Here is a 14,357-nt window from a genome sequence, read left to right as displayed (position 1 = left end):
AAATCAATACAATTTTACAAGTTTAAGTCAGTGAAGGAAATTGGACCAGGCGCGTTCGGAGTCGCCAACCCTGCTCTCCATCAGCAGGTGTTCCTGCATCTCATCTGACACTCTCTGCCCAGAAAGGCTTAGGGGCTGCCCCAAGACGTCCGCGCGGCGAGGCTCATTGGAAAAGAAAGAGAGAGCGCGGCAGACCCCGACCCCGCGCAGGGCACCGCTCGGCGGCTAAGAGCTTCCTAGACCTCACCAACTGGTCCTCTAGCCGCGCCCGGCCAGGCCAGCACTCCCTGCCCAGGCCAGCACTCCCTGCCCCGCCCACCCCTCGGCGCCCCGCCTGAGACCACGCCCCTTCCGCTGCCTTTCTCCACGCTTCCGTTTCCGGCGGCGTGGTTTGTGGCCGGCGGCGCGGCGATGGCGGCTGGCGGCAGCGATCCGCGGGCTGGCGACGTAGAGGAAGACGCCTCACAGCTCATCTTTCCTAAAGGTTGGGCTCGGGCTGCCAGACTCTTCCGCGCCACTTCGCGTGGTCCCCGCAGGTCTGGCGTTATCCGCGCTTCGCCCGAGGCCTGGCCTCAGCGGCGGCATTGTACTATAGCGCAAACCCCGGCGCGTTGTAGTGCTGGGGAGGGAACATGGAACTGGGAGGTGCCGCCTGGCCAAGTGGGTTATTTTATGTGATAACAGACTGAAGTTCCGGGGGTTTGTGTTAAAGATAAAGTCGGACACTCAGGTGGTAAGGACAGATTTTAAAACAGTAACTGTTGCACTATGGAAAAGAGTCCAGCGTGAAGCGAACTCAGCTTCGATTAGTACAAAACCTCTGGGCGTTTTAAGGGAGAATTAGGGAATAGGTTGTGGTGAGCGGGGGCTCAGGGGAGTCAGGGAAGTGAGGTACTTAAAAAAGCGGGAAGACGAGGGTTGGTCCGTGTGAACCCACCGTGGTTTGTTGACGGGCGCACCTATCGAAGTTAGGCCCCTACCTTCCCCCTGAGACGGAGAGACAGAGGGCTATCTTCAGCTGTTGGCTAGAACAAATAAATTATTTTGGTAGCCTTCAGTTTTCTCAGGCACGCACTTTAAGCGGTTTATGGTGACCAAGGGGAGGCTATTCTTAGGGATGAGGTCTTCAGCTCAAGAACTTTACCATATATTGTATACAGCTATCTTACTCTTTATTGATTGAGATGGGGTCTCGTCTTGTCAAGGCTGTAGTGTAGTGGCAAGATCAGAGCTCACTGCAGCCTCAACCTCTCGGGCTCAAGCGATCCTCTCACCTCAGCCTCCCAAGTAGCTAGGACCACAGATACATGCCTCCATACCTGGCTCATTAAATTCTTTTTTTTTTTTTTTTTTTTTTTTGTAAAGACAAGGTCTCACTATGTTGCCCAGGCTGGTCTCAAACTCCTGAGCTCAAGTGAGCCACAGCACCTGACCTATCTTATTCTTTTTTTTTTTTTTTTTTTTTTGTGAGACAGAGTTTCGCTCTTGTTACCCAGGCTGGAGTGCAATGGCTCAATCTCGGCTCACCGCAACCTCCGCCTCCTGGGTTCAAGCAATTCTCCTGCCTCAGCCTCCCAAGTAGCTGGGATTACAGGCGTGAGCCACCGCGCCCGGCCTATCTTATTCTTTTATTTTTATTTTATTTTATTTTTTGAGACAGAGTCTCGCTCTGTTACCCAGGCTGGAGTGCAATGGTGCGATCTCGGTTCACTGCAACCTCCGCCTCCTGAGTTCAAGCATTTCTCCTTCCTTAGCCTCTGGAGTAGATGGGATTACAGGCGCGCCCAGGCCCTGCTAATTTTTGTATTTTTAGTAGAGATGGGGTTTCACCATGTTGGCCAGGCTGCTCTTGAATTCCTGATCTTGACCTCGTGATCCGCCCACCCTGGCCTCCCAAAGTGCTGGGATTACAGGTGTGAGCTACCGCGCGCACCCTCTTATTCTTTCAATGGGCTAGATAGTACTTATTGATTGTACCTTAATGCTGTTTTTCTGTTGTTACAGATATAAGTTACCTACAGTGTTTGGAGGGTTTTCTGTTTTTTTTTTAGAGACAGGGTCTCACTGTGTTTCCCAGCCTGGACTGCAGTGGGTATTCACAGGCTCAATAATAGCGCACTACAGACTCAGACTCCTGGGCTTAAGCAGTTCTTCCGCAGCCTCCCAATAGCTGGGACTGGTGGTGCCCAGCCTCCTTTCAGTTTTTTATTTATGGAATGAGGGTCATATGTTTCCATAGGTAGATTTATGAAAGTTTTTGGCATGATAGAAATAATAGTTTCTTTTTTAAAGGATAACTAAAAAGATGCTTTTCTTAATTTGATGATACACAGATTTTTTTTTGTACTTGGGTTTTATTTAGGTACTTTTTGCTTAGTGAGTTTTTATTACACTCTGCAAATAATTTTTGATGAAATCAGGTAGTGTGTGGTACACATGAAAATTTTGCTGAATTGGATACAATTGACTGTGAACAACACAGGCTTGAACTGCACGGTCCACTTATACGCAGGGCTTTTTCCAGCCAAACTTGGATCACGATGTGAAACTGAGGATACAGAGGGCAGGCAGGCTTTTTGTATGTGAGTTCTGCAGGGCCGACTGTGGGACCTCAGTATGCTTAGGATTTGGTATGTGTAGAGGTCCTGGAACCAATCCCCTGATTAGACTGAGGCACAACTGTAATTGGATCTTAGATCCTATCAAGTAACAGTGCCAGAGTTCTTTGTATCTCTCTTTAATGTCTTAACTGATATAGACATATGAAATGTTTATTATGTAAAGCAAAGACAGGGGACGTTGGTGTTGGATAAACCTAGGCAACACAGGAAGACCCAGTCTCTAAAAGAGTGAGTGGTGGCATGCGCCTGTAGGCCCAGTTCCTCAGGAGGCTGAAGCAAGAGGATCACTTGAGCCCAGGAGTTGGAGGCTGCAGTGAGCTCTGACCACACTAGTGCATTCCAGCCTGAGTAACTGAAACCCCTGTCTCTAGAGAAAAAAAGAAAAAATATATATATATAGTTAGTTATGAGAGATGGAGTCTTACTCTGTGGCCCAGGCTGGAGTGCAGTGGCACAGTCTTGGCTCACATCAACCTCTGCCTCCTGGGTTCAAGTTATTCTGCCTCAGCTTCCCAAGTTGCTGGGACTACAGGCATGCACAACCATGCCCGGCTAATTTTTGTATTTTTAGTAGAGATGGGGTTTCACTATATGTTGGCTAGCCTGGTCTTGAACTCCTGACCTCAGGTAGTCTGCCTGCCATGGTCTCCCAAAGTGCTGGGATTACAAGTGTAAGCCATCGTGCCTGGCCCTCAAGTAATTCTTGATTCTCCTGTCTCAGCCTCCCAAGTAGCTGGGATTACAGGCGCGCACCACCACACGTGGCTAATTTTTATATTTTCAGTAGAGCTGGGCTTTCAGCATGTTGGCCAGGCTGGTTTTGAACTACTGACGTCAGGTGGTCCACCCAGCTCGGCCTCCCAGAGTGCTGAGATTACAGGTGTGAGCCACCACACCTGGCAAAATAATAAATTTAAGATTAAAACAAAAATCCTGCCCTCTAAAATAAAAATATAAAAATGAAAAAAGGTTATTATGTATTTTTTATATTTTATAGTTTAATACTTTAGAACTTACTATTTTAGTTTTTAATTTATTGATTTTGAAGATATTTATTTATTTGAGACAGTGTCTCACTCTGTCGCCTGGGCTGAAGTGCAGTGGCACAATCTCAGCTTACTGCAACCTGTGCCTCCTGGGTTCAGGCAATCCTGCCTCAGCTTCCCCAGTATCTAGGACTATAGGCACCCCCCACCATGCCCAGCTAAGTTTTGTATTTTTAGTAGGCTCAGTGTTTCACCATGTTGGCCAGGCTGGTCTTGAACTCCTAGACTCAAGCGATCTGCCTGCCTGCCTGCCTTGGCCTCTCAAAGTGTTAGAAATTACAGGTGTGGAGCTGGGCGCGGTGGCTCAAGCCTGTAATCCCAACACTTTGGGAGGCTGAGGCAGGCAGATCATGAGGTCAGGAGTTTGAGACCAGCCTGACCAACATGGTGAAACCCCATCTCTACTTAAAATACAAAATCTAGCCGTGTATGGTGGCACATGCCTGTAATTCCAGCTACTCAGGAGGCTGAGGCAAGAGAATCACTTGAAACCCGGGAGGTAGAGGTTGTGGTCAGCCGAGATCCAGCCTGGGCAACAAGAGCGAAACTCCACCTCAAAAAAAGAAAAAAGAAATTACAGGTGTGAGCCACTGCACCTGGCCTATTAATGATCCTCTGTAAAATTTCCAGATGACATACTGGCCAAGGAATTGTTTTTCCTTTTTTAGGAACAGGGATTAATAAATAATGGCCATTGTTCTTAAAATATCTGCACAAGAGACAATAACATGCAGATCCCCTGATCTATTTCCTTTTGTTTCCAAATAAATCGTGTGTGCTTTCCCTTGAAAGTGTTCCTTGGGATTAGCCATGGGGAGAAACTGTGGATCCCTCCGCTCCATAGTTACACAAAAGTGTCTGAACTGCTTTCTCCACCCTGTTCTGTTGATGCCACACCCTGGGAATGCCTCCCGAAAGCTCTGTGATGGGTCTCACGCACCGCTTTCCTAGGCCCTCTGAGCCGCAGTTGGGCTGCCTGGACCTTCCTTGGCTTAAGGGAGTAACGATAATGTATTAGCAGTACTTGGGTAGTGCTCTTAATGAGAAATAGAGACAATTGACTAGTTTCCTGGTGTCCTAAAAGTTACATTCCATTTAACAAGTAATTACGGTTTAGTGCAGAAAGGGAGACATCTCTTTTTTGAGACACAGTTTCATTCTTGTTGCCCAGGCTGAGTGGGGCATGATCAGCCGACATGATCTTAGCTTACCGCAACCTCCGCCTCCCGGGTTCAAGCAATTCTCCTGCCTCAGCCTCCCGAGCAGCTGGGATTACAGGCTTGTGCCACCACGCCTGGCTAATTTTTGTGTTTTTAGTAGAGACGAAGTTTCACCATGTTAGGCGGGTCTTGAACACCCGACCTCAGGTGATCCACCCACCTCAGCCTCCCAAAGTGCTGAGATTACAGGCATGAGCCACTGCGCCCGACCTGGGAGGCATCTCTTAACATTGATTTTTCCAGGACCTATAAAAGCATCAAAGTTCCAACAAATGGATTTGTAACTGATTAGCTGCTTCTTCCCCTTTTTTGTGGCGTCATGTCATTTGTTACTGTCACTTCAGAGTGTGGGTGTCCTGCAGTCCTGATAGAGTGCCTTTTCCTCTACTCACTGCTGTGAGGCAGTTGTTCCTTCTGTACCTACACTGCCTCAGTGTTAAAGATTAAAAGAGGTAACTTTCCTGGTATGCAAATAGGTATTCACGGTCGTACATCCCCTGTTGTAAGCTAGAAAACTGAAAAAGAAGATATTCTGAGATTTTTGTTTAAACTCTCCTGCACTTGGGTAGAAAATAGCTTTTGGTTATCTTTTTTTTTTTGAGATGGAGTTTTGCTCTTCCTGCCCAGGCTGGAGTGCAATGGCTTGATCTTGGTTCACCCCACGACCTCCGCCTCCCGGGTTCAAGCAGTCTTGCCTCAGCCTCCCAAGTGGGATTACAGGCATGTGCCCCTATGCCCTGCTAACTTTGTATTTTTAGTAAAGACAGGGTTTCTCCATGTTGGTCAGGCTCGTCTTGACCTCAGGTGATCTAACCACCTCGGCTTCCCAAAGTGCTGGGATTACAGGCGAGAGCCACCGCACCCAGCCTTATTTTTTAATTTATAGTTTAATCTTATTTCAGTAGTGCTTCATCTGTATTGGTAGCCTATTATATTCAGTAGCAATGAGTACCTTTCAAATGAAAATACTGGGCTGGGCACAGTGGCTGACACCTGTAATCCCAACACTTTGGGAGGCCAAGGTAGGCAGATCACTTGAGGTCTCCTGACCAGCCTGGCCAACCTGGTAAAACCTCTCTCTACTAAAAATACAGAAAAAATTAGTCGGGTGTGGTGGCGCATGCCTGTAATCACAGCTACTCAGGAGGCTGAGGCAGGAGAGTCACTTGAACCCGAGAGGAGGTTGCAATGAGCTGAGAAAGTGCCATTGCACTCCAGCTTGGTCAACAAGAGTGAAGCTCCCTCTCTACATACATACATACATACATACATATATACATGCATACATACATACATACATACCTCGCATCACATCTGTTTCCTCCTGACCCACCACCAAAACTGTCTGTGTTGTGAAAGTAGAATGACGCTCTTGTCAGTTACCTGGCTTGAGAAATGGGAAGGCATTACTCTGAGGGAGGTGTTAGTGATTTCCCCAAAAGAAAACAGACCCATAGCACATGTGAATGTGAAATTGTGAGTCATTTTGGCTTTTCCTCTGTTGCTTCCTCTTCAGTGTGGGAGTATAAACATGAATTCATGTATATGAATGGTTCCTACTCTAGGGGAACTCACTGTTAAGGGAAAGGCAGGTAAAAACTTTCTCTGATACTTTGAGATAAGCATTAGGAACATAAGATCCTGCAGTACCGTAAGGGAAAGAATGATTTTCACAAGGGGAACTGCATTTTTTAACAGAACTATTCTGGATATGTAGAAGGTAGCCAGCCATATATTATGAAAAGGAGCCATGGGTTTCTTTTTCTCTCAAATCAAATTCTTAAAAATTGCTTATAACATTTGTGTGGGTACAAAAATAGAATTTAGGGTACATTATTAATATTTATTTCCAGACACTTGGCCCTATTTAATAGGTAACAATTCTTAAAATTGAGAATATAATACTAGCATTGTTGAAATAGGAAGATGATGAGTTGATACAGGCTAGAGGGAAGTAATTGTCAGTATACTCTTGAAATAAGTAACTAGTCTGTGTCATTATTTAATAGCATGTCTAGGTCAGGTTTTTGGTGTTAGAAACTAGCTCAGACAAGCTAAAATGAACAAAATCTGTCTTGTAGCAACATGGATGGAGCTGGAGGCCATTAACTTAAGCAAATGAACACAGGAACAAAAAACCAAATACCTCACATTCTTTTATAAGGGGGAGTTAAACTTTGAGTACATGTGGACACAAGGGAACAACGGACACTGGGGCCTAGTTGAGGGAATGGGTGGTACGGATTGAAAAACTACCTATCAGTACTATGCTTATCACTTGGATGACAAAATAGTCTACACCAAACCCTCATAACACCCATTTCTCCTGTATTTCAAACCTGTACGTGTACCCTGAGCCTAAAATAAAAGTTTAAAAGCCGGGAGCAGTGGCTCACGCCTGTAATCCCAGCACTTTGGGAGGCTGAGGCGGGTGGATCACAATGTCAGGAGTTCGAGACCAGCCTGAGTAACATGATGAAACCCTGTCCTACTAAAAAAAAAATTAGCTGAGCGTGGTGGCACACGCTTGTAATCCCAGCTACTCAGGAGGCTGAGAGAGGAGAATCGCTTGAACCTGGGAGGCAGAGGTTGCAGTGAGCCAAGATCACGCGACTGCACTCCAGCCTGGGCGACAAAGTGAGACTCTGTCTCAAAAAAAATAAAGTTTTAAAAAAAATGTGGAGTAGGAAACCTGGATTTCTGCAGGGGCAGAGAAATGTTCGAATGCATAATGAACATTTAGAAGCAAACTTTTGAAGGAGTATTTTCAGCTGCCATTTATGCTTCTCACAAATAGAGTTTGAAACAGCTGAGACACTTCTAAACTCCGAAGTTCATATGCTTCTGGAACATCGAAAGCAGCAGAATGAGAGCGCAGAGGATGAACAAGAACTCTCAGAAGTCTTCATGAAAACATTAAACTACACAGCCCGTTTCAGTCGTTTCAAAAATAGAGAGACCATTGCCAGTGTTCGTAGGTGAGTGCTTAAAGGAAATTAATCCAGACCGTTAGCTGCATGTAGAATGCTATCCCCTTGCCCTTTCCCAGGCGTCACCTGTGAATTTAAGTAAAATAATGTTGGGCTGGGCATGGTAGCTCACACCTGTAATCCCAGCACTTTGGGAGGCTGAGGCAGGAGGCAACAGGTCACTTGAGGCCAGGTGTTCAAGACCAGCCTGGCCAACATCGCAAAAACCTCCACTAAAAATACAAAAAATTAGCTGGGTGTGGTGGTACACACCATTAATCCCACCTACTTAGGAGGCTGAGGCGGGAGAATCGCTTGAACCTGCAGGCCAAGGTTCCAGTGAGCTGAGATTGCACCACTGCACTCCAGCATTTGCAACTCTTAAAAAAAAAAAAGTGGAGGGCTAGGTGTGGTGGCTCATGCCTGTAATCCCAGCACTTTGGGAGGCCGAGGAGGGTAGATCACGAGGTCAAGAGAGCGAGACCATCCTGGTCAACATGGTGAAACCCCGTCTCTACTAAAAATACAAAAAATTAGCTGGGCATGGTGGCACGTGCCTGTAATCCCAGCTACTCAGGAGGCTGAGGCAGGAGAATTGCCTGAACCCAGGAGGTGGAGGTAGCAGTGAGCTGAGATTGTGCCATTGCACTCCAGCCTGGGTAACAAGAGTGAAACTCTGTCTCAAAAAAAAAAAAAAAGTCTTAAAAATCTAAAAATTGCTTTTAAGACCAAAATTTCAGCCAGGTGTGGTGGCTTACACCTGTAATCCACACTCTGGGGGGTTGAGATGGGCCAGTCACTTGAGGCCAGGAGTTGGAGACAAACCTAGGCAACATGGTGAAGCTCCTCTCTACAAAAAAGTACCAAAATGATACAGGTGTGGTGGCAAGTACCTGTGGTCCTAGTTACGTGGGAGTCTGAAGTGGAGGACCATCCGAGCCTGGGAGGTTGAGGCCGCAGCGAGCTGTGATTGTGCCACTGCCTTCCAGTCTGGGAACAGACTCAAATGTGAATCTGTCACATAAGTCCAGTATGTGTGATCTAAATGGTACTGTTAGTAGGGAAGTAAGTGTTTTTTTTGTTGTTATTTTTTTTTTTGTAGAGATGGGGAGACTTACTATTTTGCCTAGGCTGGTCTCAAGCTCCTGGCCTCAGTTGATCTTCCCACCTTAGCCTCCCAAAGTTCTGGGATTAGCTGGGTGCAGTGGCTCATACCTGTAATTCCAGCACTTTGGGAGATCAAGACGGGCAGAGCACTCAAGGTCAGGAGTTCAAGGCCAGCCTGACCAACATGGTGAAACCTCATCTCTACTAAAAATACAAAAATCACTAAAAATACAAATATCACTTAGCTGGGCATGATAGCGCACGCTTGTAGTCCCAGGTACTCAGGAGACTGAAACAGGAGAATTGCTTGAACCAAGGAGGCAGAGATAGCAGGGAGCTGAGATCACTCCATTGCACTCCAGACTGGGTGACAGAGTGAGACTCCATCTCAAAAAAAAAAACCCAAAAAACAAAGCACTGGGATTAGAGGTGAGCCACCATGCCCAGCCTACATTTTTTTAAATAATAGTATTTGTACATACGTATAAGGTACATGTGATACTTTGTTACTTAGAATGTACAATGAGTATGCTAGGGTGTTTAGGATATTGATTATGTAGTAGGGACATTTCAAGACTTCTGTAGCTATTTTTATTTTATGTATGTATATATTTATTTATTTTAGAGACTATGTTGCCCAGGCTGGTCTTGAACTCCTGGGCTCAAGGGATCCTCCCATCTTGGCCTCCCAAACTGCTAGGATTACAGGCACGAGCCACTATGCCCTGCCTCCTCTACCTTTTTATATTTTCGAGACAGAATCTTACTTTGTCACCCAGATTGGAGTGCAGTGGTGCAATCTCGGCTCACTGCAACCTCTGCCTCACAGGTTCAAGCGATTCTCATGCCTCAGCCTCCCAAGTAGCTGGGACTGCAGACACACACCACCACACCTAGCTAATTTTTGTATTTTTAGTAGAGATGGGGTATCACCATGGTGCTGAGGCTGGTCTCAAACTCCCCATTCAAGTGATCCTCCCACCTTGGCTTCTCAAAGTGCTGGAATTATAGGCGTGAGCCACCACACCCAGCCATCTAGCTATTTTTAAATGCTAGCTACATTTGATCCCTTTTTTCCTGTTGATTATTATTTGATTTTTGTTATTTGGTTTTAATTTGTTTTGATTTTTTTTTCCCCCTGTTGATCAGCTTGCTACTCCAGAAAAAGCTTCATAAGTTTGAGTTGGCCTGTTTGGCCAACCTTTGCCCAGAGACTGCTGAGGAGTCCAAGGCTCTAATCCCAAGGTTAGTACCAGTTGTGATAAATTCTCTGTATACTGGATAAATTTCTGCAAATATAATTGGTGTGTCTAAAATGTTTATGCATTTTATATTTGTATACATAATTGCCAATATTGAATTAAAGTGCTGTTTTAACAGTGAGAGTGATACCAAGTGATAGCAAAAATAAGGAACAGCTAGAACTTCCATATACTGATGGTAGGAGTGTTAATTAGAACAATCATTTTGGAGAGCAATTTGGCTATGTCTAGTAAAGATGAAAGTACTCCATGTTCCAAAACTCCATTCCTGGGTACATACCTTTTTTTTTTGAGACAGAGTCTCACTCTGTCACCCAGGCTGGAGTGCAGTGGTGCGATCTCGGCTCACTTCAACCTCTACCTCCTGGGTTCTAGCGATTCTCCTGCCTCAGTCTCCTGAGTAGCTGGGATTTCAGGTGCCTGCCACCATACCTGGCTAATTTTTGTATTTTTAGTAGAGATGGGGTTTTGCCATCTTGGCCAAGCTGCCTGGGTACATATCCTAAAGGTAGCTCACACAAGTTTACAAGGAGATGTATATTCCAGTGTTCATTGCTGCATTTTTTTTTTTTTTTTTTTTTTTTTAAGTAGACATGGGTTTTTGCCATGTTGGCCAGGCTGATCTCAAACTCTTGGCCTCAGGTGATCTGCCCGTTTCGGCCTCTCAAAGTGCTGGGATTACAGGCATAAGCCATGGCGCCCAGCCTCATGCTGTACTATTAATGATAGCAGAAATTTGATAATCTCTTGATCAACAAGAAAATGGATAAATGAATCATTGTATAGTCATAACAGTGTTTATTGTACAGCAGTGAAAATAAAATGCTCTAGAACAACATGGAATAATAACATCACATGCCAGAAAATTGCAGAAGGATAAATACAGTATGATGCCATTTCTTACAAAGTTTGAAACTACTGCATATTATATATCCATAAATGTGTAGTAAATATAAATATATATGTGGCAAATAAAATTTTAAATGTATGGCAATGATATAAATCGTGGTTATTCCTGGGGAAGAAGGGAAGGTGTAGGTCTAGGGTAGGATACATAGCATCCACTTTTCCTGCTTGTTGGCTCACGCCTGTCATCTTAGCACTTTGGGAGGCTGAGGCGAGCAGATCACCTGAGGTCAGGACTTTCATACCAGCCTGGCCAACAGGGTAAAACCCTGTCTCTACTAAAATCATAAAAATTGGCCGGGCGTGGTGGCGGTTGTCTCTAATCCCAGCTACTCAATAGGCTGAGGTAGGAAAATCACTTGAATCCAGGAGGGGGAGGTTTCGGTGAGCCAAGATCATGCCACTGCATTCCAGCCTGGGGGACAAGAGTGAAACTCCCTCTCAAAAAATAAATAAAAACTTAAAAATAAATAAATAAAAGAACTCTTAAGAATTGCCTGAACCCGGGAGGCAGAGGTTGCAGTGAGCTGAGATCACGCCACTGTACTACAGCTTGAGCGACAGGGCTAGACTCCATCTCAAGAAAACAAAAGCACTCTGAATCAAGTGGGGCTAACTGTAAAGGGTTATTTTTTATACCTTTTATCTTTTACGTGTTGGAAATATTTTGTAATGTTTTTTCAGGAAAAGTGGAAAAGAAATACAGATGAAAGGTAAAGGTGTTAGAGATAGAAGCAGTAGATTATCACGCCTCAAGGAAGAGTGTGAGAAAATTGCCAGTTGCCAAGTCACTCATTCTTTTGGTTTTCTTGTTGTAGCTTGGAGGGGCGGTTTGAAGATGAGGAGCTGCAGCAGATTCTTGACGATATCCAGACGAAGCGCAGCTTTCAGTATTAATCTCCAAACATCACTGCTTCTCAGAGAAACCATGTCCCCAGGTGTAACACCATCTTCCCAGGGGCTCGGGCTGACTTGCACAGCAACTCTACTGCAGAAGACAGTTGAGAATTCCTTTGGAGAAAACCGCCCAGCTTGGCACTGGGTTAGGTCGCTGTTTCAAGTAACCCATAGGCCCGGGTGACCTGTAATCCTGGAGCAGCCTTGTGCAGTGGCTGCTGGTGGCTTTTCTGAACGTGCCTCTGGGAAGTGTGAGGTGGATGTGTCATATAAGCCACACTGTTGACTACCTCATTCATGGTTTTTGGCCTCCACATCATCGTTTATTAATACTTCACGTGTTTTTTTTTTTGAGACAGAGTCTTACTCTCTCCAGGCGCCAGGCTGGAGTGCAGTGGCACAATCTCGGCTCACTGCAACCTCCACCTCCTGCGTTCAAGCAATTCTTCTGCCTCGGCCTCCTGAGTAGCTGGGACTACAGGTGCACGCCACCACGCCCAGCTAATTTTTGTATTTTTAGTAAGACGGGGTTTCACCATGTTGGCCAGGATGGTCTCGATCTCTTGATCTCGTGATCCGCCCGCCTTGGCCTCCCAAAGTGCTGGGATTACAGGCTTGAGCCACCGCGCCCAGCCAATATTTCATGTTTTAATTTCACGTTTATACTTTTTGAAACTAGACCAGAACATAGTAGACTTTATAGACAAAGACCTGTTTTACCTAGATGCCAAAGGAATAATTAAACCGCTGTTATTGTTTGAAATGCTTGTTTTTGTCTTAATGGAGATAGGGTCTTAACTCTTGCCCAGGCTAGAGGAGTGCAGTGGTACAGTCACGGCTCACTGCACCTTGACCCCCCTGCCTCAGCCTCCCAAATAGCTGGGGCCACAGGTGTGCACCACCTTAAAGGATGAGAGTGTCCATGACAGAACGCCTTGGTATTACTGTGCCTAACCTAGGGGACAGGGAAGAAGCGCGCCATGGGAAGTGTTTACACTTGGGGACAACTGTGCTAAGTATTGTGGAGCCCGTAGCCTTGAGCGAGATGGCTACTTTGCCTTTTTTCTTGAACTGTCTTGCAGAATGTGGATTTGAAGGACTCATTTAGTCACCCTCAGATTAAGATTCTACTTCATCTTTCCTTGGCCTGCACCTCAAGGTGACAAAGAAAAGAAGAAACAGTGGTCGTGCCAAAGAGGGCTGCAGCCAGGTGTACACTATTCACTCCAACCTATTTGCTGCATGAACTATGCCCATTGTGTGCCCATGACAAGGCTTTTAAGAAATGTATCATTTGAAACGCAGAGGCCGCAGCAGTTAGCAGTGTTTCTGAAGTGGGCGTCCTTGACGCCTGTGTATTTCATAGGCTGGATGTGAGGCTGCATTACTGTGTGAGTTGTGCCGTTCACAGCATGGTAGTCAGGAATCGAGCTCATGAAGCCCGCAAGGACCAAACAGCTCCACCCCGATGCAGACCTGCGGGTGCTGCCCCATGACCCCCACCAAAGCCCATACAAGGAGCGGAGTTCTTAAGGACTGAAGAAAAACTATTCTTTGGAGAAAAATAAAATTGCAATTGTACTTAAAGAATTTTTACTTCATAGGCCAGGCTTGAAGTTCTGAACACTTTGAAGTCTCCAGTCTAAGCCTCTGGCTTGCTACTTAGCAATAGGTGTTCTATGATGGGCTGATTTGGGAGGAGGGAGTCAGCTACTCTTGAGCCTCTGCAATGAAGTCACTTGATCTCAGTCTAGGGGGAGACACTTTAATAGCTAAACATTCTAGCTTTGATTTTTCTGAAGGAAATACACCTCTTGAATTCTGGGGTTTTTCTTTGGGCATTTGCTTGACTGCATACGAACTTGTGATCCAAGGAAAAAGGAGAAAGAATAATGTTGGCTTTTACAGTTAGCGTAGTTTTATGTTTGCTACTAGAATAAGGCAAAAATAAAAAATTCTTTTTTTTTTTTTTTTTTTTTTTGAGACGGAGTTTCGCTCTTGTTACCCAGGCTGGAGTGCAATGGCGCGATCTCGGCTCACTGCAACCTCCGCCTCCTGGGTTCAGGCAATTCTCCCGCCTCAGCCTCCTGAGTAGCTGGGATTACAGGCACGCGCCACCATGCCCAGCTAATTTTTTTGTATTTTTAGTAGAGACGGGGTTTCACCATGTTGACCAGGATGGTCTCGATCTCTTGACCTCGTGATCCACCCGCCTCGGCCTCCCAAAGTGCTGGGATTACAGGCGTGAGCCACCGCGCCCGGCCCACAACTTCACTTCTTTGAGCCTCATTGGTGTTCTCAGTTATGAAATGTGGATAATAATAGTATC

The 14,357-nt window shown here is 45.6% G+C and overlaps 1 protein-coding gene across 1 annotated transcript; it reads left to right on the top strand.

Annotated features, from left to right (window-relative positions):
- Positions 1-404: 404 nt before the first annotated feature.
- POLR2D (RNA polymerase II subunit D) lies at positions 405-12,791 on the top strand. Its single transcript, XM_012462317.2, has 4 exons — positions 405-484; positions 7,685-7,865; positions 10,113-10,208; positions 11,950-12,791. Exons 1-4 carry the CDS (start codon positions 412-414, stop codon positions 12,026-12,028), a joined length of 429 nt encoding a protein of 142 aa, XP_012317740.1. The 5' UTR covers positions 405-411; the 3' UTR covers positions 12,029-12,791.
- The last annotated feature ends 1,566 nt before the right edge of the window (positions 12,792-14,357 follow it).

This window comes from Aotus nancymaae, unplaced genomic scaffold, assembly GCF_030222135.1.
Source record: "Aotus nancymaae isolate 86718 unplaced genomic scaffold, 86718_ANA_hifiasm-v0.15.2.pri h1tg000029l, whole genome shotgun sequence".
In the NCBI taxonomy this organism is placed as follows: Eukaryota; Metazoa; Chordata; class Mammalia; order Primates; family Aotidae; genus Aotus; species Aotus nancymaae.
This window is presented reverse-complemented; position numbering and strand designations above follow the sequence as displayed.

Bases quoted from the DNA above. Each gene is read 5' to 3' on its own strand.
- POLR2D (XM_012462317.2), top strand. From the start codon at position 412: ATGGCGGCTGGCGGCAGCGATCCGCGGGCTGGCGACGTAGAGGAAGAC. The intron at 485-7,684 runs GTTGGGCTCGGG...TCTCACAAATAG, and splicing joins ACAGCTCATCTTTCCTAAAG to AGTTTGAAACAGCTGAGACA. The intron at 7,866-10,112 runs GTGAGTGCTTAA...CCTGTTGATCAG, and splicing joins ACCATTGCCAGTGTTCGTAG to CTTGCTACTCCAGAAAAAGC.